This window comes from Balaenoptera physalus (genome assembly GCF_965194825.1).
Source record: "Balaenoptera physalus genome assembly, chromosome: 1".
Taxonomy (NCBI): Eukaryota; Metazoa; Chordata; class Mammalia; order Artiodactyla; family Balaenopteridae; genus Balaenoptera; species Balaenoptera physalus.
In genome coordinates, this window is record NC_138882.1 from 51617108 (window position 1) to 51643853 (window position 26746).

Genomic DNA, 26746 nt, shown 5'->3' on the forward strand with positions numbered 1-26746 from the left:
TATTTATTCAAAGAATATGAAAACACTAATCTGAAAAGATACCTCAACCCCCATGTTCTTCGGCATTATTTACAATAGCCAAGATATGGAAACAACTGAAGTGCCCATCAACAGACAAATGGTAAAGAAGATGTGGTATACATGTACATGACGGAAAACTGCTCAGCTTTAAAAATAAGATAAATGTCTTGCCATTTGCAACAACATGGATGGAACTTGAGCATTTTATGCTAAGTAAAATAAGTCATGGAAAGAGAACTACCACATGATTCCACTGATGTGGAGTATTAAAAAAAAAACAAATAAACAAACAAAAATAAAATAATGTACAAACCAAACCAAACAAAAACAAATACATATATATGGAGAACAGAGTAGTGATTACCAGAGGGGAAGGGGAAGGGGGGAGGGCAAAATGGGTAAAGGGGGTCAGGCCAACTATGGATACAGATGGAAAATAAATTTTTAGTAGTGAACACGTGGTAGGGTATCCAGAAGTAGAAATATAATGTTGTACACATGAAACTTATATAATGTTATAAATCAACATTACCTCAATTACAAATAAATAATTTTGTTTCCTAAAGAGTAAATTTACAAGTTTCAATTTCATTAGCAGATAGTTTTAATGTCATCCTGAAATTGTTAGAAGCATAGTATCCTTTGAAAAAATATCCTAGGGCTTCCCTGGCGGCACAGTGGTTAAGAATCTGCCTGCCAATGCAGAGAACGTGGGTTCAAGCCCTGGTCCGGGAAGATCCCACATGCTGCGGGGCAACTAAGCCCATGTGCCACAACTACTGAGCCTGCGCTTGAGAGCCTGTGAGCCACAACTACTGAGGTTGCGTGCCACAGCTACTGAAGCCCGCGTGCCTAGAGCCTGTGCTCTGCAACAAGAGAAGCCCCTGCTCGCCGCAGCTAGAGAAAGCCCGTGCACAGCAACGAAGACCCAAAGCAGCCAAAAATAAATAAATAAATATATAAATTTATAAAAAAGAAAGAAAGAAGAAATATCCTGGATTATTGAGAAGGTCTTTCTTCTATACAGATAGCAAATATCTATAAAATAAAAATCAATCCTGCTTTTTAAAAAAGCTGAAGAACACAAGTAACAAATACGAAATCTTAAAAACAGCCACAGACAAAAAGGATATTGCCTTCAAAGGAACATCCATTAGATGGACAGCTGGCTTAAATATCATAAAGGAAACCAGAAGCCAGTGTAATGATACCTGCCATGTGCTGAAGATAGTAACTGCCAACCTAGAATTCTATACCTACTGAACATATCTTTCAAGAATAAGCACAAAATGATATTTTCAGGTGAACATAACTGAGTTTGCCATCAACAAACCCTTACAAAATGAAATCCTAAAAGATACAGTTCAAATAGAAAGAAAATGTTCCCAGAGGGTTTGAGCAGCAAGACTGAAGAGCTAAGAAACTGAGAAATACGTGACTAAATCTAAATGGACATTATTATTATTATATGCAGTTATTTTCTTGAGGGGTTACAAACAATAACGTTAATTACAAAACAAAAATAGATCAGAAAAGGACGTTAAAGAAATTCGTGTTCTAATGTCCTTGCACTGCTACACACATATGCTGTACTTCCTAGAGTCATCACTGAAATAACACAGTGGAATGATTAAAAACCCTCTTCAAAATAAGGCATACAAGGTGAGAAAAAGAATAGGTAAGCCAGTGACTTTTCACTAGGGCCACTGGGTTCTCTACAGTCCTTGCAAAGTTTAGCTGTCATCTAAGGATTTGGGCGGATTTCATATCCGTACAATGATTTTGGAACGCACCCATTCTATGGCTCCCACCCTTTAAGTATTACACCCTAACTTCTAGCTGTTCCGCTATTCCCAAACAATGTCCTCTAATCGTGCAAGCCAGCAAGGCTGTAGACTGGGGAGTGACCTCAGGAAAGAAGCTGAAAAATTCCTGATCTTACCTATTGCAGTTTGACTTCCAAGGGTAGACTTCTACTTTTCTGCCTGCTTTAGATTTTGTATATGAGAGTATTAGCTCACCAAACCAGAACAAAGATATAGAAATAAAGATATGAATGAGATACATTCAGTTAAAAAGATTTATTGAGCACCTACCATGCACCAAACATTGATCTAGGCACTGGAGATACAGTGGTAAATATGACACACAATATCCCTGATCTCAGGAATTACAATGTTGTATGTGAACAAACAATTAAGGTAACACCAGACAGTGTTATAAAGATAAAACAAGGGACTTCCCTGGTGGTGTAATGGTTAGGAATCTGTCTTGCAATGCAGGGGATGCCAGTTCGATCTCTGGTTGGGGAACTAAGATCCCACATGCCATGGGACAGAAAGCCCGTGCACCACAACTACTGAGCCCACGTGCTCTGGAGTCCGTGAGCCAAAACTAGAGAGCCCATGTGCCACAACTACTGAGCCCGCACACTCTGGAGCCCATGCACCACAACTAGAGAGCCCGCGTGCTGCAACTAATGAGCCTGCACACTCTGGAGCCTGCATGCCACAACTAAGACCCGATGCAGCCAATAAATATATAAATAAATAAATAAATATTAATGGTACAGATGAAACTATTTGCAGGGCAGACATAGAGAATGCACGGGTGGACACAGTGGGCGAAGGGGAGGGTGGGATGAATTGGGATATTAATTTTGACATAAATACACTACTATGTGTAAAATAGATAGCTAGTGGGAACCTGCTGTATAGCACAGGGAGCTCAGCCCGGTGCTCTGTGATGGCCTAGGTGGGTGGGATGGTTGGGGGAGGGAGTTCCATGAGGGAGGGGATGTGTGTGTGCTTATGGCTGATTCACTTCACTGTGCGACAGAAACTAGCACAACACTGTAAAGCAATTATACTCCAATTAAAATAAATAAATTTTTTTTTTAAAAGAAAGATCAAACAAAATGATGATGAATCATTCTGACTGAAGAGGAAGAGTGCACTTTAAATTGACTGGTCAAGGAAGTCCTTCTTGGGGAAATAACATTTGGGCTTAAATTTGAACGACAAGAAGGAGCCAACCATGAGAATTCTTTGAATAAGCTATTTCAGTGACCAGCATGGGCAAAAGCCCTAAGGCCAGAAGCAGTTTAGGAAGGAAATTGCAAAGAAAACGAAAAATGGAAGCCACCTGGCTGATATGAGAGTAACGGACATTGGCTACGAGTGGGTCACAAATTTAGCCCTGGCCTCCCTGATGGAAGTACTAAAAAGAAACCTAGTCAGGGCTAAAATACACCCTAGCAAACAATGCTGAGTAGTGACTCGCACAAAAACCATACTTTGCATAATTATTTATAATACTCAAAAATCAGAAGTGGACTGAATTAGTCTAACAAAAAGGAACAGTTAAACAGGCTACAATGCACGTTTAGCTAATAGATTACTTATGTACCTATTAAAATTGAGAACTATAACATGTAAATGTATTTATGCTATAATGTTGAGTGGAAAAATGGAATATAAAATAATATGATTACTATTTTATATAAGCCTAAAAACCCTACAAAACCCTCATCCCCAACATCCAATAAACTAAACTGAAAGAAACTCATATCAAATTTCTAAATTGAATGCATTTGAATGGTGGAATTACAGATAATGTTTTTTCTTTTTCTTTTCTCTTTATTGTGTTTTTCAGATAAAAAAAAAAAGTAAGGAATAATCCACGTATATGTTAGCAACTGCTAAGTTATTTAGGTTAAACAGACAAATATGGTGTAATAAATGTGAATGGCATGTATAATTAAGAGCTCTGAGGGAAAAAACATAAAATTAGGTGCATAATTATAGCTACATAAACAAATGTATCTATATGGATGAAAATGCCTCCTGCTCCATCCCACTCCAATCATCTCCCACCACTAGAGAATTCTTTAAAAAACATATATCTGATTGTGGCAGTTCCCTTCAGTTGCTCCCCAGTCTGGACATTGTGTCCAGACTCCTGCACATGGCTATGGGTCTCCACCTTAGTTTACTGTCTACTTCTCTGACATCGTTTGCCATGCACCAATTCCAGCACATCCTCTATTATGTAGCCAAACAGAACCACTTAAAATTCCTCATATTTGAGACATTTCATGCTGCTCTCCCTTTGCCTGAAATGTCTTTCTTTTCTTGTTTGTCCAGTTATAGAACTAATCTTCCTTCAAAGTTTCATGCAAATGCCACCTCTATTATGGGGCCTTCTCTGATTACCCCGAACAGAGATGAGCGCTCTTTCTTTTGCATCTCTACCATACGCTGCAAAATTTTCTAGCAAATAGGACACAGCACAATTATTTCTGTCTATGCGCCTATCTTTCATACTGTCTACAATGATTTCTTTGAGGGCTCATTCTATGTTTTATTTTTGTATTCTGAGAACCTAGAATTGTTCTTGGCATCAAATGTTTGCTGATTAAACAGGAAACAAGCAAACATACCTCTACTGGTCTCACCCAAGCCAAAGAACAGGGGATAGCCTGAGCTGGAAGCCTGGTGTAGCAGCACCTGCAACAGATAATCAAATATAGGAATATTTAATCATATTTCAAAACTGGATTTTATGGCATCTCTTACCCATTCCTTGATTTAAGTTTTTCACACCATTTCAGAGTATTTTACTCATGCATTTTAAAATTAATGTCTTACACTTTAAAGTAACCTAAGAAATACACTTGTAAAAACATAATAGTCTTTGAAAACCATGCAATTAAAATATAGGTAGGATATGTATAACTGAAAATAAATAAATAAATAAAATATAGGTAGGAACAGTTCAACCTTCATGCTATATAAATGCAACTCTTAGCATGACCCAAAGAATGATTTTCTTAACATAAGATTGAAATTCAGTCTCATGGTTCATTCAGATTCACAGTCATGTGAAAGAAGACGTGAGAGATTGTAATCCAACTGTGATTATAATGACCAAATGACCATTTGCCAAACCTGCACTAAGATGAAAGGGGGTGGAATGGAGGGTAGGATGGAAGGAGAGAGGCAGGAGGAAAGGAAGAGAGATCCTGCATTACAGCTCAAAACTTAAGTTGTCCTTATTCAGTTTATTAACTCACTTGAGGAACCTCAGGGAGGACTTCTGAACAGTTCCAATATTTCCAAAGTCTGGATAGAACACTTCAACTTCCTGTTTCCCAAGAATTCGATGGATAATGACCCGATACCACCACTTATCCTCAGAAATCCTTACACAACAGAGATGTCCCGGTTGGATAAAATACTCTGGCATGGCATATCGATCAGAAACCAGCTGATTAGAATAACAGCGCCTGCGGAATTCCATAATACACAGAAACCCATAGGGGAAGAAAAAATTAAAGATCATTTTTATTGATGTATCAAGAGCAGGAATGTCTTGGCAAAAAGCAAAGAAAAAAATCCTCACTTTTTCTGATTTGGTAATGTTTATTATTAATACCAACTAATTTTCTTTTTCTTGTCCAAATCCCTTCTCTTTATCAACAAACTTCCAACAGAAACTTACTAAGTGATTATTATGTAACATTATGCCAGGTGTTCTTGGGTGGGAGGTGAGTATATAATGAGGTAAAGTTAGAAAAAAACTTTTGGAGAGATACAAAGTAAATTATTCTTCTATGTGGCACCAATGTAAAAATCAGACATTTGTTGTACATGAATAAATCTAAAGTAACTGAAAATGTAAACATTTTACATAGTGTTTACTAACAAAGGACATGATTTTTCACTAGAGAAAAGATAATTTAGAGCAGTAGCTCTCTAAGTGTAGTTCACAAATCCCTGGGACCTTGATACCCTTTCAAAAAGTTCCTAAGATCAAAGCTATTTTAATATTTTAGTATTATTATGAAAATAGTTATTTGCCCTTTTCACTATGTTAATATTTGCATTGATGCTGTAAAAGCAAGGGTGGGTAAAATTCCCGGTGCCTTTGCTAAATCAAGGCAGTGGCATCCAACTGTACTAGTAAACATTTATTTTTCACTGCCATGCATTCACATTAAATAAAAAAGAAAGAAAAAAGAGGCTACTTTCACTTAAGAATGTCCTTGATAAAGCAATAAAAATTATTAAGTTTATTAAATCTCAACCACTGACTATCTTTTCAATATTCTCTGTAACAAAATGCAAGTACAAGTAAAATACTTCCCAAGTTGTTTTAATGAAAAGCACTTTTGCATTTCAGCTGTGAACTGAATTAGCTGCTTTTTGTGTGTGTGTGGAGATTTATTTTTACTTGGAAGATGAACTAGACACTATTTTCATGGAACACCATTTTTGCTTGAAAGGTCACTCACAAACTATGTTTATTCAGACTTGGGTATTTGCCACACATTTTCTCAAAAATGAAGCAAGCTTGCCACTTCAAGGAAAACACTGACAGTATTTATTGTCAATGATAAAATTCAAAAGCTTTCAAATGAAAATTAGGATTTTGGCAATGCTGCATCCACCACCATAAACATGACAGTTTCCTAATACTTAATACTTTTCTGATGCAGTCAGTGATAATATTAATGAATGTGATTTTTTAAAGATATATTGTGTGATGAAACATGTCAACATCTGGAAGATCTATATAACTCAGTGAACCAGTATTTTCCAAAAGACCAATACATGATGTTTTAAAATCATAGATGGTGGTAAAATTCAGGGCCAGTTCCATTGAGTCCACACTGAGAAGTTCCCTATGCTTACTTTAATGTTAAGCTACTGCTGTCTTGAAATTCTTAATACTTTTTAAACAAGGAGACTTACATTTTAATTTTGCACTGGAGCCTGCAATTACATAGCTAGTCCTGGATCCATTCAAAGTGCAAAGGCAGAAAATGTATTTTAACATAGTAGAGTTTGAGAAGTTCAAATTCCACACAGTACTAACTTCAAGAAACTACCACTTGTCAAGTTTCAGTATACTATCAAAGAGTATTCACAATTTTCTGAAAAGGCTATTAAAATACTCCTTTTCCCAATTCTTTATCTGTCAGAGGCCAGATGTTTTCATGTACTTCCACCAAAATAATGTATTTCAAGAAATTAAAGACAGAAGCAGATACTGAAATCCAACTTTCTTCTAGTAAGCCGGATATTAGAGATCTGCAAAAATGTAAAACAGTGCACTCTTCTAATTTTCATAAAAGTTATTTTTCATCAAATGTTATTTATATTCATAAAAATGAATTTATCATTATTCTTAAACAATATTTTAAATTTTTTACAGTTTTAATTTCTATATGATAAATATTGATAAACAAAAGTTCTCTTGGGTCCTTAATTTTTAAGAGCCCTGAGACCAAAATGTTTGAGAACTGACTTAGAATGAGATACATGAAAAATACATTGAAAACAACAGATTCCTACCGCATTTCAATCATCATGTCTTCAAGTAACTCTGATGAATCCCTGCTATAGATTCGGATGTAGAATTGACTAGGAGAGATGATATACTCCACAAAGACCCCCACGAGGGTACTGGTACCTAATGGGGGTAGTTTGCATAATTTCTTGTCCCGTACAGCATCAGGTGGGATATCATGATTTGCCATTGCCAAGTTGAGCTGTGATTTAATTTCTACTTGCTACAAGTTAAAAAAAAAAATCAAAGAAACCACTATAAATCTTTGAGTAACATTTCAAACTCTATGACAACGTTTCTTAAAATATATTTCATGAGTCACCTTTATCAGAATCACCTGGCAAATTATAAAAATGAAAATTCTTAGGCTTTAGCCCAGACTCACTCACTAGAAGTGAGGCCCACAATTATGCCTTTAAAAAAATTCCCTAGGTGATCCTTACCTACATTAAAATATTAAAAGTACTGTCTTACGATATTAGGTAAAGAGTGAAAAGTGTGTCACACAACTGCCCTATGTAAAATTGAAAACATCGTACTTCAAATACTTAGGCTGAACTAAGAGTCTCATCCTACCCAATTCTACCAACAAAGGCAACTTCAAAGAATGGATTTAAAAAAGAAAAAAAAAAAAGAATGGATTAAATTTCAGGGCTTCCCTGGTGGCACAGTGGTTAAGAATTTGCCTGCCATTGCAGGGGACACGGGTTCAAGCCCTGGTCCGGGAAGATCTAACATGCCGCAGAGCAACTAAGCCCTTGCGCCACAACTAATACTTAATACTTTTAAGTACTTAATACTTTTAAGGCTTAATACTGAGCCTGCGCTCTAGAGCCTGTGAGCCACAACTACTGAGCCCACGTGCCACAACTACTGAAGCCCGCGTGCCTAGAGCCTGTGCTCCGCAACAAGAAAAGCCACTGCAAGGAGAAGCCCGCGCACTGCTACGAAAAGTAGCCCCCGCTCGCCGCAACTAGAGAAAGCCCGCACGCAGTGACGAAGACCCAACACAGCCAAAAAAAAAATAAATAATTAAAATTTAAAAAAAAAGAATGGATTAAATTTCAGACTAGTCTTCCGATCAAAAATACGGTTTCTCAAACACTCTCATTCTCAAATATATTATGTTCCTTCAGGCCTTTCTATTGTCCTCTAGAAAATATAGCAGGCTCTCCAAACAAAATGTTTTCCTTCCATGAAAGAAGCCAGGTGTAAAGGGCAGAAGGCAAGAAGAGTAAGCAATTAATTCCTTAGTAACTACAAAATAAGTAATAGGAGATGAGAATACAAAAAGGGAGAAGTGTGTGTGGAGATATAATAAGGAGAAAAACAATAAAAACACCCTCTAACTGAGGCTAGGTGCAGGGGCGACCTGCAGCAGTGCTGAGGCATACGGCTACAACAGAGCTCCTCAATTCTTCCCTCAAAAGCCCTGGAGGGTGGTGAAGCCTACTGAAACACATGGACAGAGAATCAGCAGTGTTATCCTGAAACAACTGTCAAATCTTCGAAGCCAACTGAAAAGCCTGAAATGAGACTCAAGGAAAGCTATTTATACAAAAGGCTGAAAACCAGAATAAATGCTGCATAAGGTGACTTCAGACCAAAGTTCTGGTCTAGCCTAAGAAATCATACATCTAGAAATAAGACTTTTCTCAAACAGAATTTTTGTCTAAAGAAACATTCATTCAGTTACTTTCCATAATGCTGAATCTCCAGGGCACAAAGCCATCAAACCTTACTCACCAGCTGTAAAGGCTTTACCACCAGATTAGGCTTCTTGCAAATCTTCTGTTCTGGCTCTTTGTGGTTTTTTGAAGGGTAATCCCGTGTAGTCTCCTTGATAACAGTAGTAGACAGTGAATTTCTAGGAGGACTGGACACACAAGCTTTGGCTTCTATTTTCTCATCTGATTGAACTAAACATGAATTTCTGACTGATGACACAGCTCCATCTGAAATGACCAATAGAGGAGCCTATGTATATCTATTAAAATAATTTGGAAACTGTTACTAAGCACATTCTATGTGCCAGGCACTGGGCAGATAATGACAGATGAGAGATATGAACCTGTCTTTGCAGACCTTTCAGTATGGAGAGATGTAAGGGAAGTTCCAGATAGGAACAAATCTTACGTTATTTATGTTGGGGTGGGGGGCAAGTCTGATAAGGTTTTTTTAACTTTGGTGAAAGGTTTTATTTTACAACATCCTGATTTCAATTTATTTCTTGTTCAGCTTTAGTTGTGAACATTCATTGTTGCTTAATGTACAACGTATGTGACTACTTAATAGTCCATAATACAATGCCTTAATTTTTAGGGAATTCCCAAACCAACCACATATTTTGACCATACAACCATACAAATTTACATGTGTATGATGATTATAGGAGGCTGACACATTAAAACAGACCCCAGATAGACATAAGACCATAGTGGCTCCTAAAGAAATAAACTAGTAACTGTACAAAGATGTAGGTACAAGAATATTTATCACTGTATTTTTTATAATGATAAAAATATGGATACTCTCTACATGTCCATTGACAGGAGACTGGTTAAATAAACTATAATACAGTTACATAAAATAATTATATGTAGTCAAAAAGGAAGAAATAAACTTGTATATGCTGTTATAGAATATTACCTCTATGAAGTATAAAAAGCAAGGACTTATATAATGTTTATACAATACTGTTTTGTGGAAGAAAATTATACATATGATAAATAATTATAGAGAAGAGGTCCAGAGAAAAACCACTAAAACTATTACTACTAGTTACTACCTCTGCATTGCTGGAATTGTTTAAACAAGCAAATACTGCTTTTGCAATTTTTTTCTAAGTGCAGCTAGGCTCACATATACATTTTTAAAAGTCTGGAAGGCTATATAAAAATTCTAATGGCATTTTTGGTGGGAGTAAAATGAAGAGAAATATTCACTTTCAACTTTTTACTCATCTGTGCTATCTGAATTTTTTAGAATGAATGTAAGTTATTTTAATCAGAAAAATCAACAAAGATACATTTACATTTTGTAAAAAAAAACACACAGCTGTCCACTATAGCCACTTGTAGAAACTTATAAAAATATAAGTATCATATTTACTATAGATGGCAAGACATTACCATTAAGGGAACTGAGGAAGGAGTACATGGGATCTCTCTGTATTCGTTCTTAATAACTACAAGTGAACCTACAATAACCTCAATAAAAATTTCAAAAGAAAAAAACCACTAAGCCAAACAAAAACAAAAGTCAAGTGCCCTAAATGCAATGTGATATCCTGGAGTAGATCCAGAAACAGAAAAAGAACAAAACTGATAAAATCGGAATAGAATCTGGAGTTTAGTAAATAGCAATGTACCAATGTTAATTTCTTAGTTTTGATAAATATATCATGGTAATGTAAGATGTTAAAATTAGGGGGAAACTGGAGGAAGGGCATATGAGAACTCTGTACTATCTTTGCAACTTTTCTATAAACCTAAAATTATCTCAAAATAAAATGTTATTTTTTTAAAATTACAACTGCTGAGTCTCAACGCACACCCATTTATTCTGAACGTCCATGTATTTCTAAGAACCTCCATATATTTCTAAACAGAGTTAAGAACCACTGAACTATCTAGTGCTTCCCCCTCAGAACACCATTTCAGGAAATTTATTTCTTCAGAATTATTAAAAAATCTGGACAATGAAGAAAGTAAACTTAAAAAACTCAGATTTTAATACAGTAACCTCATTGCAACATATATCACCAGAAAGGAGGTCATTATATACAAAACATTTTCAAGGCTAATGTGTGATCTGTTTGGTTGATGTGGTTACAATAACGCCTATTTACATAACCAGTGCTCTCTTTTTGCTTGTTCTTACAGAGACAATTAAAAATCAGGTTTGCATCATATTGTAATTCAACTCACCAGGTGGTAGAGGCTTCATATCAGCATCAAACACCAGCAAGTCTTGTTCTCCTTCCCTGAACTCAACATGGAGAATGTCACTAAGAGCTCCAACAAGCTCGGTCGCATTTAAGAAGCCCAGTTTTTTGGGTGAAAGTTGCTCTTTAAAAATTACCTGTCACCAAAACAAAACCAAAAACAAAAAACAAAACAAAACAAGAATATAACATATACAGGTGCCCATGGACAATGCTTTAATTTGGACTTAGCCAAACTAAATTTGTAAGGGTGAGTTAACTCAGGCATTACAACAAACCCTTGCTTCCATGCAAGTATAATACAAACCAAGAGACCTATAATCCCTCACCATAAACTTCTAGGCCAACTTCAAGTTCCTTTTAGAGCATATGTTAAATTGAAAAGAAAATTAAGGGACATTTTTACCTCTCATTTTTCACAATGTCTCATTATAAAGCAAAAAGTCTTTTTTAAAAAAGAGGGGAACACACAAAATACAAAAATCATAATAAAACTTGATATTTCTCTATTTTCAGAGAAAGAATATTCACTACCACTTTCCACATGCAATAAAATACTATTTTTAAACATTTCCTTAAAAATTTTGTTTATTATTTCACCCTGGAAGTTGGGATAAATAGGCAGGTGTCAATGTATTTCCTATAACTGTCTGATTTTCTCACCTTGGAAAAGAAGAAGAACTATACCAAATACAGATAGAAGAGAATATATATAAGATAGATAACAAATATGTTTGGTTTAAACTGCACAGTGAATTGGTAAGTTTGCCCTTGTTAATAAAGACGTCCCATTAAAATGTCTGAATTCTTAAACTTTTGTCTCCATAACCAAGGTAAAGCAGTTGTTGAGCTAACCGTAGTTCTTGCTCTCTTCCTCTTGACTAGGTGTTAGTAGGAAATAAATCCCTGCTCTGACTTAATCACCTTGGGGAAGATCAACAGGAACACAGAGGGCAAACAGTTCTAAAGGACTGACCCTTGACAAAGGGTGGGATTTCTGCAGTGCATACTTCTTGTTGGTGTAATGCTCTGAGACCCAACTCAACTCTTTACTGACTGCTCCCAGGATACTTGTAAAAACGGGGCCCAGCGTCAGTCAAGTCACGGTTTAAAAGGGTCATTAGTATCACATCTATAGCCAATCACAGATATCCCAAGAAAGAACTGGTAGAGGACAGAAGAAGGGTGGTGGTGAGTTAGATTTGGTACTTCTACTTACTTCTTTGTACATTACACATTATGACTTCTTTTCTTTTTATGTTCATTACTCTCTAATGGTTTCTTTACCTTCTCGGTAAGTGCCCAGTACTATGATGTGCAATTCAGCTGAACACACGACTAGGTTGGGAAGGATTCTTTTTAATGTAAGTTATCAATTTTTTGAATAAGTGATATTCAGAAGTTTTAAAAAGATACACAGCAAAAACTAAGTCTCCAGCCCACTCCCATCCCTCAGTTGACCAGGAGATCACCTCCTTGGAGGTAACCATTACTACTAGTTTCTTGTGCAAACCATCACCAGCAGATTCTTGTGAATCTTTCCAGAAACTGTCAAAACTTGAACATGCATCATGCTTCAACATAATAGATTACACCTGTTGTATTTTTAATGAGTTAATACGGAGGTAATTCCAAATCCTTATATGAAACACAGTTGAGTAATCCTATCTCAGAAGCAGTTTCTTTTAGTAAGTTAGTTTGGTCCATCCATTGATATGTCAGATACACTGCCCTAGGTCCTTTGTTATGTTATCTTCTTTATATACTCCCAACCATAAGCAAGAAAGTAATTGGTGTATTTCTACTCCCACTCTCTTCTCTTCCATCTCCAATCCATTTTGGTTGTTTTATTTTTTCCTTAGAGTTTATATTTATGCCTTCAAATATATGTATATATCCTATTACATGATTTCATTTCCTCATGGAGTAGATTTTGTAGATGATACACTCGTAGTGCAAACACTTTATTTTCTGCAAATTGGCAGCTGGACCCAGCGGCTTGATCAGACTCATGCTCCACCCCTATGACAACACTATTAGTGATGCCATGTTCTAAAAAGAGGTACATATAATGTCTGGTTGTCTTTTTTTTTTTTTTTTATTGGTGTTGTTAGGAGCCATTACTGGTCGATGCCTGATCTACTATTTTATTGAGAGGCTTAACATAGTGATATTCTAATTCTATAAATTCTTTTTTGTTATTTAGTTGGAATATTTTATAGAGATATGCTCCCCTCATCTGCTATTTGGTTACACAGTCCTACCAGTTCATTCAGGAAAGTGAGGTAAGTGACTGGCTCTTTCTCTTTATTTACCATTTTCTAAGGTAATGAATTGGTTCTCTATCATCTTCCATGATAACCAATTAGTTTTTAATATCGTATGAACTCATAGAATTAAACATATTTGATGGGCTTCAAACCACTGCAATTATTACCCTTATTGAAACCTGAAATAACACTTCACATGGATTCCTAAGCCCTTCTAATGTGAACCTAGTCTTTAATAGTCCTTGCTGGTCTGGAATGGTAAGATGTTCCAGGTTCAATTTATGCAATTAGAAATCCTTGTACATACAATTAAAATTATCTCATAATTACCCCCATATATCCCATAATTATTAATATGCTCTATATCAGGGGTGCCCAACCCCCGGATGGCATACTGGTACTGGTCCACGGCCTGTTAGAACAGGGCCGCACAGCAGGAGGTTAGCAGCGGGCGAGCGAGTGAAGCTTCATCTGCTGCTCCCCACTGCTCACGTTACCGCCTGAACCATGCCCACCCTCCATCTGTGGAAAAACTGTCTTCCACAAAACTGGTCCTTGGTGCCAAAAAGGTTGGGGACTGCTGCTCTATATCACATTACTCAATAGTCTCATAAAAAACAGTACTCACATTACCATCACCAGTATAATTAATAAAAGCAGTTAACATTTTTTTCCTATGCTCACCCCTTCTCTTTCTACCATTTTGTGTAATTGTCCTTTATATTGTCAGAGTATATAGCCATTATATACTATATTCTCTTCTTTCTAACCCTCATTTGGTCTTAGTTTTATAAGTGGCGCTCACGTTCAGTTCTTTTGTTCCTGTCCCTCAAGTGATTTTGGTTACCTGAAGTTCATTCTTCAGTAGACTCCTTGAGGTCTCATGGGAACAATGGTTCTTGAATTCTTGCATGGCAGCAATAGCTTGTCTAGTTCTGTATAGTTGAAAGTCAATTTTGCTAGCCATAAAATCCTTGGCTCACATTTTTTTTTCCTTGAGTGTTTAAAATATGTTATTTTTTAAATCCCTTTTCTTCTAAACATGAGAATGTTTAGAAGAACACTGAAAATGTTCTATAACCTAATTTTGTCTCCTTTATAAGTCACTTGTTCATTTGTTCAAAGGATTATTTTTTTCTTTAAGTCCAATAATTTGGTGTTTGTCATTCTGGGTTGATATTCTCAGGTATGCAGTGTGTTCTTTCAATATATAATTTCAAGTCTTCTATTTCAGTAAAGTTCACTCAAATTATAGTTTTCAATATTTGTTCTGTTCCATCATTGGTTTTATTTCATACGTTGGCTCTTCTCTGCCTGTTTTCAATGCCTGTTACTTTCGCTTCAATCTTTCTTGTTCATTTTTTCCTAGTATTTTCTTATGAAAATTTTTAAACACAGGAAAAGGTGAAAGACTTGGACAGTGAACATCCGCCACCTAGATTATATAATTATTAGTATTCTGCTATATTTCCTTTATCATCTATATAGCCATCTACCTACCAAACCATCTTACCTTTTTTAAGCATTTCAACACGAGCTGCAGACATCAGTACCCTTTACCCCAAAATATGTCAGTATGCACATAATTAACTGAGTTCAATATCTGTTGGTTTTTTAAACATAAAATTTACATACACTGAAATGTATAAAACTTAAGTTTATCATTCAATTAGCTTTGATAAATGCACACTGTGTGCCGCAAACTCATATTTAAGATATAAAACATTTCCATCACTCAGCAAGTTCTTTCTTTCCCAGAGAAAAACAACTCTCTTTTTCCACCATAAATTAGCTTTGGCTATCCTAGCAATTCAAATAGAAGGTATCCTACACTGTATACTCTTCTGTTCAGCAGCAAGCGTTTCTCAAATTCATCCATGTTGATTCATCTATCAGTAGTTGATTTATTTTTAATGCTGAATAGTATTTCATTGTAAGAATATACCACAATTTCTTTATTCATTTTCGTACTAATGAATAATAGAGTTTTCTCCAGTTGTGGCTATTAAGCATAAAGCTGTTACAAATATTATTGTACAAGTCTTTTGGGGGGACATAGGCTTTGATTTCTCTTGAATTAATAATTCTGGATCAAAGAGTATAATTCTGGATCAAAGAGTAAATATACATTTATTTTATAACAAACTGTCAGAACATTTTCCAAAGTAGTACCATTTTATACTTGAACCAAAAATGTATGAGTTTACTAGCATTTGTGTTTATTAATCACTCATACATCTACACTTGTGAAGTGTCTGTTCAAACCTTTTTTTAATGGAGTTGTTCGGCTTTCTGTAATGGAGATATAGAAGGTTCTCTATGTATTCTGGATATGAGTCCTTTTTCAGATGTATGATTGTAAATATTTCTTCCCAGTCTGTGGTCTGCCTTTTAATTTTTAAATGGAGTCTCCTAAATAGTAAAATTTTGATAAAGTCTCATTATCAATTTTCTTTTAAATGATTATTGCTTTCTATGTCCTAAGAAACTCTTAAATATCCCCAGATTGTAAATAAAGTTTTCTTCTAGAAGCTTTAATTTTGAATTTTTCCCATTTATGTCTATGATATATCCCTAATTTTGTACATGGTGTGAGGTTGGGGTTGAGATTTATTTTCTTCCCACATAAGTAGTTGTTCCACCATCATTTGTTGAAAAGATTTTCCTGTCCCCATTGAATTCCTTTGGCATCTCCATCAAAAATCACTTGAGTGCATAAGAACTGAACTCCTTATGTACTCTCATATATAACAAACTTATGGATTTGTCAGTATTTACAAATAGCCTACAAGAATTATGATGGGGACAATACTGAATCTATAGGTTAATAACAATACTAAGCTTCTTATCCATGAATGTTACAGCTCTCCATTTAGTCTTCTTTAATTTCTCTCAGCAATGTTAGTATTTTTCAGTACAGGTGTCTTATATTTCTTTGTTAGACTTATTTTCAAGTAATTTGACACTATTGTAAATAGAATTTTAAAAATTTCATTTTCCAATTGTTTGCTGCCTCCATATGGAAATATAACAGATTTTTATATTAATCTATATTATATTATTTTTATTATTAATCCATATAATTAATATACAACTTTTTTATATTAACTTTGGCCTTAATAAATTCACTTATTTGTTCTAATAGCTTTTCATGGATTCCTTAGTACATTCTATGTAGGCAATCATGTTTTCTACAAATAATGACAGTTTCACTACTTCAAGTTTTTGTGCCTATTTTTTTCTTATTTTATTACACTGTCTAGGACCTCCAGTACAATACTGAATTAAAGCCGTGCGAATGGACATGGTAGCCCTGATTTTAGGGGGAAAGTGTCCAGTGTTTTACTATTAAGTATGACAAGTATAGGTTTTTCATAGCTATCCTTTACCAGGTTGAGGAAGTTCTATTCTATTCCTATTTTTCTGAGAGTTTTGATTACAAATGGGTATTAAATTTTGGTAATTCTTTTTCTGCATCTAAAATGATCATATGATTTTCTTCCTTATTCTGTTAACATGGTGAATTATGGTAATTCCTTTTGAAATGTTACTCCAACCTTGTATTGCTGGGGGAAAATACCCTCTTGTTCACATATTGCTGGATTCAATTTACTATTATTTTGTAATATTTTTTATCCTATGTTATGATAAACATGATCTAATTGGGTTTTTTTGTAATGCCTATGTCAAGTTTTGGTAGCAGGATAATGTATTCATAGAAAATACTCCCCAACTCATTCTATTTTATGAAAGAAACAATGTATGATTAATATAATTTCCTCCTTAAAAGTTTGACAGAATTCACCAATAAAACCATATGGGCCTGGAGATTTTTCTTCTTCTCCCTTCTTTTGTGGAGAGGTGTTTTGCTTTCTTTTGTTTTTTTTAAATAACAAAAATCCATTTCTTGATACTTACAGGGATATTCAGATTTTCTATTTCATCTTGCCTCAGTTGGGTAATTTGTGTCTTTTGAGGAATTTGTCCATTCCATCTAAGTTGTCAAATGATAGACACAGTTGTTCATAATATTTCCTTATTGTCCTTTTAGTATCTGTAGAATTTATAACGATATAACCTCTTTCCTGAAATTGGTGTTTGTGTCCTCTCTTTTTTTTAAATTTAACTAGTTAATGGTTTATCAATTTTGGTGATCTTACAAAGAATCAATATTTGGCTTTGTTAATTGTTGCTATTTTATTAATGTCTATTCTTTTTTTTTTTAATGCTATTCTTGTCTGCTTACATTCTTTTTATGTGTGTATGTATGTATGTATGTATGGCTGTGTTGGGTCTTCATTTCTGTGCGAGGGCTTTCTCTAGTTGTGGCAAGCGGGGGCCACTCTTCATCGCGGTGCGCGGGCCTTTCCCTGTCGCGGCCTCTCGTTGCCCAGCACAGGCTCCAGACGCGCAGGCTCAGTAATTGTGGCTCATGGGCCGAGCTGCTCCGCGGCATGTGGGATCTTCCCAGGCCAGGGCTCGAACCCGTGTCCCCTGCATTGGCAGGCAGATTCTCAACCACTGCGCCACCAGGGAAGCCCTTAATGTCTATTCTTGATTTTATTATTTCTTTTCTCCTACTATTTTGACTTTACTTTGCTCCTCCCTTTTCTAGACTTCTTAAGGTAGACCTTCAGGTCAATGATGATTTTATATCTTTCTTTTCTTCTAATTTAGGCATTTTAGAGCTACAAATTTCTCTTTGAGCACTGTTTTAGCTACATCTCACAATTTTTGACATGTTATATTTTCATTTTCAATTGGAAATATTTTCAAATTCCCCTTGTGATTCTGTCTTTAATAAGTTATTTAGCTACATTCAATATCCTGTAATAAACCATAATGCAAAAGAGTATGAAAAAGTACACATATATATGTATAACTGAATGACTTTGCTGTACACCCAGACACTAACACAACATTGTAAATCAACTATACTTCAATTTTAAAAAATAAGTTATTTAGAAGAGAACTGTTTAATTTCCAAATTATCTGGAGGGTTAATTCTTAAGTAATTCATTGTATTGATTTGTAATTTAATTCCATCTTAAAGAACATACTCTGTAAGATTTCAGTATTTTGAAATTTGTTGAGACTTATTCCATGGCCAACTACATGGTCCATCCTGGCAAATGTTCCATGTGTACCTGAATAGAATGTGTATTCTGCAGTTGTTGGGTACAGTGTTCTATAAAAGTCAAACAGATCATGATGGTAGACAGTGTGGTTCAGATTTTCTATGTCCTTATTCATTTTTTTTGACTATTTTATTAAATGCCAGAAAGAGAAAACCCCTATAATTGTGGAGTTAACTCATAATTAATTCTGTCAATTTTTAGATCATTTATCTTAAAGCATTATTAGGTGAATACACATTTGACTGTTGTGTCTTCCTAATTAACCATTTATCCTTATGAAATATCCCTCTATCTCCGATAATACACTTTGCCTAGAATTCTGACTTTACCTGATTTTTTTTAGTCACTTCAATTCTTTTATGCTTACTGTATGTATGTATGATATATCTTTTTCATCTTTTACTTTCAACCAATCTGTATCTTTTTACTAACAATGTATTTCATGTGGACAGCATTTAGTTGCATCTTTCTTTTTCATTCCATTTCATAACTTCATTAATTATAATATATACTCCACTACATTCCTGAAATTATTAATATAATTGGACTTACAGATACCATTTTTTAAATTGAAGTATAGTTGGTTTACAATGTTGTGTTAGTTTCAGGTGTACAGCAAAATGATTCAGTTTATATACATATATATTTTTCAGATTCTTTTCCTTATAGGTTATTACAAGATATTGAATATAGTTTCCTGTGCTATACAGTAGGTCCTTGTTGTTTACCTATTTTATATATATTAGTGTGTCTGTTAATCCCAAACGCCTAATTTATCCCTCCCTCCCTTTCCCCTTTGTTAACCATAGTTTGTTTTCTATGTCTGCGAGTCTGTTTCTGATTTGTAAATAAGTTCATTTGTATCATTCTTTAGATCCCACATGTGTTATCATACGATATTTGTCTTTCTCTGACTTACTTCACTTGGTATGATAACCTCCAGGTCCATCCATGTTACTGCAAATGGCATTATTTCGTTCTTTTTTATGGCTGAGTAATATTCCATTGTATATATATACCACATCTTCTTTATTCATCTGTTGATGGACACTTAGGTTGCTTCCATGTCTTGGCTATTGTAAACAGTGCTACAATGAACACTGGGGTGCATCTATCTTTTTGAATTATGATTTTCTCCAGATATATGCCCAGGAGTGGGATTGCTGGGTCATATGGTAGCTCCATTTTTAGTTTTTTAAGGAACCTCCATACTGTTTCTCAATAGTGGCTGCACCAATTTACATTCCCACCAACAGTGCAGAGTGTTACCTTTTCTCCACACCCTCTCCAGCATTTATTTGTAGACTTTTTGATGATCGCCATTCTGACTGGTGTGAGGTGATCCCTTATTGCATTTGCATTCTCTAATAATTAGCAATGTTGAGCATCTTTTCATGTGTCTGTTGGCCCTCTGTATGTCTTCTTTGGAGAAATGTCTATTTAGGTTTTCTGCCCATTTTTTGATTGGGTTGTTTTTTTTTTATAATGAGCTGTATGAGCTGTTTGTGTATTTTGGAAACTGAGCTCTTGTTGTTCACATTGTTTGCAAATATTTTCTCCTATACAGCTAACATTTTTGCTATTTAATTTCTGCTAATCCCATTTGTATTTTGTTTCTCTCAAACTTTGTTCCTTTGTTGTCCTTCAAGCAAAACAGCTGAACAGTAAACCCCGTCTTCCTTTGAGTTTACTGAGTATTTTTATACAATTCCATTTTAATTTATCTATTGGCTTTATAGCTATAACTCTGCATTATTTATTGTTCTATACATCCTTAACTTTTCAGTCTTACTGTACTACTTCACATAAAACACAAGAACCTTGCAAACTATAGTTCCATGTACTGCCCCTCCACTCATTATGCCATGGTTTTCACAAATATTACGTCTACATGTTACAAACCCAATTATACAGTGTTATAATTTTTGCTTTAAACAGTCATATACTTAATTGATTTTTTAAAAACTCTTTGATATATACCCACACATTTACCATTTCCTGTGCTCTTCAATCCTTCCTATAGATTCAAGTACAATCTGGCATCATTTCCTTCAGCCTGAAGAATATTCTTTAGAATTTCCTATAATGCAGGGCTGCTTACAATTAATTACCCACTTTTGATGATCTGAAAATACCTCTACTTTACCTTCATTCTTCAAAGTTCTTGAAAGATACTCCCAAGATACTATACTACTGGAAATAAAAAATTGGGCAAAGAGTGGGGTTTTTTTGAAAACTTTAAAGATGTCATTCCACTGTCTTCTAGCCTTTACTGTTCCTAATGAGAGGTCAGCCATCATATTTAACATTGTTCCCCTCTATGGCAATGTGTCATTTTTCTTTAGTTGCATGATTTTCTAATTACTTTGAGTTTTCTGCAGTTTGACTACGATGTGCCTATGTAAGATTTTCTTTGTATTCATTTTGTGTGCTTTTCTGGGCTTCTTAAATCTGTAAACTCTTTCATAAAATTTACAAAATTTTCAACCATTATTTTCTCAAGAATTTTTTCTCTTTTCATTTTTTCTCCTTACCATCTTTCTCTCATCACAATTACACATATGTTAGGCCACTTGGTATCGTCCCACAGGTCTCTCAGATTCTGCTTTTTTTTGTTTTTTTTTTTTGGCCACGCCACACGGCTCACAGTACCTCTCAGTTCCCCAACCAGGGACTGAACCTGGGCCACGGCAGTGAAAGCACCAAATCCTAACCACTATACCACCAGGGAACTCCCAGATTCTGCTTTTTAAAAAAATTTTTTTCATTTATTTTCTCTCTCTGTTCTTCAGATTGGATCATTTCTACCAATCTGTTCTGGGGTTCACTGATGCTTTCTTCTGCCATTTCCAATTTGTTCTTAAGACACTGCAGTGAATTTACTTCAGATATTTTATTTTCAACTCTAGAAAATCATTTGACTTTATAATTTCTTTTTCTCCACTGAGGTTTCTTATCTGTTCATTTAGTGTGAACATATATTGCTTTACACTCTTTTTAATGTGGTTTTAAGAATTCTTTAAAACATTTTGCTAACTTCAACATCTGCCTCATCTCAGGATCAGTTTTCATTGATTATTTTTTCTCTTCACCAAGGGCCACATTTTGTTTCTTAAATCTATCCAGTAATTTTGGTTTGTATCCTGGACATCATAATATGTAAGCTGTAGAGACTGTGGAATCTTTTACAGTCCTTCTAAGAGTACTGCTTTTTGCTTAGTTTTAGCTGGGCGTTAACTTGACTAATCTTAAATTCTGACTCCCTGTGGTGGGCAACAGCTGAAATAGATTCAGTTCTTTTAGCCTTACTAGGCTGCTTTGAGTCTGCCCCAGGCATGTGTAGTTCAACAGTCAGAGATCTGAGCAGAATTTATGTGCAGAATTTGATGCTCCCTCTCTGCAGCTCTCTCCATCCTATGATTTCTCCCCTCATTTTTCAGCTGCTTATGTAGCTCCAAATCAGAAGCCAGTAAAACTTCTGATTTCTATCCAATCTCCAATTCCAAACAATGTATGGGGCCTGCCATCAGGCCAAAATCCAGGCAAATAAAAAGGTGCCATTCCCTCCTCCAGGTGCTGACTCCTTTCCAGTTTCTGCCTGCTTTTGGACAATTTCTAGTACCTTCAGAGAGTGATTTTGCATATTTTGTCCAGAACTTATAATAATTATCTTCAGGATTGTTCCAGTATAGGCTACTCAGACATAATATTACCTTAATTTATTTGCATGCCTGAGTTTCTCACTAGATTTCAAAAACCTTAGTGACAGAGCCTTTTATGCCTGGATCCCCAGTGCCTCCCTCATTTATTTTGACTTTCAAAATGTTCCTCATTTTTACCTACTGTTTTTTCTTAGGGCATAAGCTGTTATATTTTTTGCTCCTGTAATCTTTGAAGTTTAGTCTTCATTTCTGAAATGATTTTTCCTTTTATTTATAATTCTTCCCTGAGTACTGTTCACCTTATTTACAAATTCGTGTAATTCAGATTTATGTTGTTCTTTCATGTTTTGTATCACTTTCTTAGTATATATTTTTGAAAAAGTAGGTTTCAGTTTTGACCTTTATTAGGGACATGTCTTTCTGACATGTTTTTATTGTCAGTAGATACGTTATTCTGCTCCTTATTCTCTTTTTTTCTTAAGACAATGATGCAATTTGACCCTGATCCTCTTCGGTTGAAATTCATTGAATTATGAAATTCATTTTCCTGACTTACAGGACATCATTCTGGATTGCTTTCTGCTTCACAGAGATCCTCCTTCCATTGTTTTCATATACTGTTTAAAAATACAGTAGGTTAATTTTGAAATTTCCTGGCTCTTTTCCCTTAATACTACTTACATCTAAGACTTCTCTTGTTCTACTGTCCGTATCCTGCTCAATTTTTCATTAGTGTCTGTAAGGGAGCTCTGGCTGGTCAGTTTCAAGAATACACAGGAGCTATGGTGCTCCAGCCCTATTCAACTCTTACCATGAAACATTCTCTGCTATTAGATAAGTCAAAATATCATCCAGTTTCAGCTGCTGTTTTCAAAATGGCTTGCTGTACATTCTAGTGAATACCTGATGGCTATTTTGCGATTCTTTTGTCCCTAGGTCCATCGGACATTGGCTCTCTTGCTTCCCTGTTTTCTCCTGGCACAGACATTGATATTATGAGGCTCTTGTGGCTGCTGCTGATTACTCTCCAGCAATTATTCATGGGAGATATATTATCCGATTTTGTTATAAATATTGTCTGTGGATTTTTTGTTTTGCTATCTAGTTTCTCTGACTGTTGTTACGTGGCACTTCAGGAAGATCCAAAAACTATGCTGTCACTGCACTATCTTCCCTTCAATTAGCAATTTAACAAAGGATCTTGAAAGAATGGCAGACTGGTGCCCAGGTATTTCAAGAGGACAAATCACACAGGTAGCTTTTATAACATGTTGGATAAATAAAGGGTTAGTAAGTGTTACTACAAGTTAGAATAAAGGTTAAATTAAATCTATACTTATTATATATTTCTAATAATAATGTTGAATTTCTGCCGAAGTCTTTTTACTAAGAAGGGCAAAGAGCTTCCCTGTAACATTAAAAGGTTTGTTTTACAGACTCACAGACTTAAAGAATGAACTTATGGTTAGCAAGGGGGAAGGCGGGGTGGGGGAAGGACAGATTGGGAGTTTGGGATTGACATGTACACACTGCTATATTTAAAATAGATAACCAACAAGGACCTACTAAATAGCACAGGGAACTCTGCTCAGTATTCTGTAATAACCTAAATGGGAAAAGAATTTGAAAAAGAATAGATACATGTATATGTATAACTGAATCACATTGCTGCACGCCGGAAACTAACACAACATTGTTAATCAACTATACTCCAATATAAAAACAAATCCTATTAAAAAAAAAAAGGTTTATTTTAATTTCTCCAAGATTGTTGACTTTTAATCTTAACTCCATGAATTTTTATTACAGGAAGCTACTTTTGCTAAAATGTTAGTTGTATAAAACTATTCACTTTGAGTTGTGAATCTGGCATAGGAAGTTTATTTTTACCCATAAATTTTGTGACAATTAAGTCATATTCTATTACTTTATTACTCTATTTTACACTTTATTCTTTTTAGTTATTTATTTATTTTTGGCTGTTGGGTCTTCATTGCTGCGTGTGGGCTTTCTCTAGTTGTGGCGAGTGGGGGCTACTCTTCGTTGCGGTATGCAGTCTTCTCATTGTGGTGGCTTCTCTTGTTGCACTGCATGGGCTCTAGGTGCAGAGGCTTCAGTAGTTGTGGCACACAGGCTCAGTAGCTGTGGCGCGTGGGCTTAGTTGCTCCGAGGCATGTGGGATCTTCCCGGCCCAGGGCTCGAACCCATGTCCCCTGAATTGGCAGGCAGGTTCTTAACCACTGAGCCACCAGGGAAGTCCCTACACTTTATTCTGTAATTTCATTTTTAGATAAGTGACTTGACTTGTTAATCCAAAAAACATCAAGACTCGTTGTTTTAGCTTTCTCTCATGGGCCTATTTGAAATAAACTTTTTGGCTCTAAAAGATTCATTTCTTTAAATTCACAATGTGAAATTAAGTTTTCTCCATCACTGAGGGATGATATGCATCTTTTCTAAGTTTTCTTTTTTTTAGTCTACTATGAGTTTTAACAGTTATCGAACAATTACTATGTGGCAGGCACTGTTCTAATTACTTTATTTTAAGCCATTTAAACTTGACAAAACTCTATAAAGTAGGTAATATTATTCTGACTTTACATATCATCTATGAAATAGCACATAGAGGTGATGTATCTTAACCATTATGCTATGTAGTATCTCACAACATCCGTGTTCATATGTACAAATATGTGATAGTGTTCATGACATAGTAGTTAAGAGTTAGGATAGTGAAGCCAGACTGCCAGGGTTTCAAATCCTGGCTCCACCCATTATTGGCTACCTGACCCTTAGGCAAGTTACTTTTCTGTGCCTCACTCTGTTGTGAAAACAAATGAACTGCTATAAGAAAGGCATTCCAAATAGAGACTGGCACACCTAACCATTTTTAAAACTTGGGTATATGGCAGTATCTGAATTATCATTCTGCAATGTGATTTTTTTTCACTAAAACATAATTGTTCCAAAAATGATTCATGTTGCATGGATGAAATCTAGTTCATTTATTTTATCTGCTACATATTACTCCATTGTATAAATGTCAATCTCAATTTATTTATCCATTCTCCTACTGATAGCCATTTAATTTGTTTCCAGTTTTTTACTATGCTGCAATGTGCATGTCATATGTATGTCTTCATGTGCACATGTTTAAGAGTTTCTCTAAAGTGTAGCTGTAGAAGTATTAATAGAACTCCTGAATCATCAGGGGTGCATATCCTCAAGTAAAGTGATATTGCCAAAATGTTCTCCAAAGGGGTTTTGTCCCACAAGCAGTGTATGAGTTATTCTGTTTCTCCATATCCCCACTGACACTTAGTATTATCAGACATGAAAAATAACTTTTATTCTAATAATATAACAATAGTGGTAAAAATATCCTTCCTATGCATAATGAAGTATTTATTAAGAATCAGATTCTTAACTCTTTTAGTAAAGAAGAGGCCACCAAAATGCAAAGCAAGATGTTTAAGTTCTAGAGCATAGACTTGGAGGATCCAAGGAGTAGCAACAAAATTTCTATCAGTCATGAGAAACATATGCAAGCCATAAAAAACATGGTTGGTGAAAAAGAAAACACTCACCTCAAACTCTCCAAGAAGTTTAGAAATAAGTAAACCCTCTGGAAACCTGGATACAACCTGATAAATAGAAAATTGAAATACAATATAAACAGACACCACCGGAATGCTGGGTGACAAAATATCAAAATAAAAAAGTATAAATTTAAATAGTAACAAGGCAAAAATAACATTATTATTGAGTGAATTAATTAAAGTCACAGTATTGTTTTAAAAATCAGTTTCCAGGTTTTTAAAAAATATTTATTTATTTGCCTGCACCGGGTCTTAGTTGCAGCATGTGGGATCTTTTCAGTTGAGTCATGAGGGATTTTTAGATGTGGCATGCGGCATCTTTTAGTTGTGGCATGTGAGCTTTTAGTTGTGGCATGCAGGATCTAGTTCTCTGACTAGGGACTGAACTCAGGTCCCCTGCATTGGGAGTGCAAAGTCTTAACCACTGGACCACCAGGGAAGTCCCAGTTTCCAGTTTTAAAAAAAGTTATAACAACCAAAAAAGGCAGTGAATTCCAACATTTCCAGAGTTAAGAAATCATTCTTGCATAATACTGCAATGCCACAACTCCCCAGAAATTCCTATACATAGTTCTTTAGCTCAACTAACATAATTAGTTTTAGCTCACATAAAATAAATATTCTATGGCATAATTTCAAGCATTCTAAATGGCAGAAAAGAAATACAATGCACACTATAGAAAATGTTGGAAAACATAGTTAAGCAAAGATAGTAGCCATTGTTGTCCATATGCACATAAAAATACCTTTACTGAAT

At 35.2% G+C, this 26746-nt stretch overlaps 1 protein-coding gene across 8 annotated transcripts in view; it reads right to left on the minus strand.

Moving 5' to 3' along the window:
* The window catches only part of TDRD5 (tudor domain containing 5), a 108571-nt gene that overhangs the window by 39823 nt on the left and 42002 nt on the right, over positions 1-26746 (minus strand). For all 8 annotated transcript variants that reach the window (XM_082465211.1, XM_082465212.1, XM_082465210.1 and 5 more), the window contains 6 exons: positions 25978-26034; positions 11304-11457; positions 9121-9329; positions 7380-7597; positions 5096-5308; positions 4463-4529 (listed from right to left, as the gene is read on the minus strand). In XM_082465211.1, coding sequence (XP_082321337.1) covers positions 4463-4529; positions 5096-5308; positions 7380-7597; positions 9121-9329; positions 11304-11457; positions 25978-26034 — 918 coding nt within the window. The remainder of the gene's footprint in view (positions 1-4462; positions 4530-5095; positions 5309-7379; positions 7598-9120; positions 9330-11303; positions 11458-25977; positions 26035-26746) is intronic.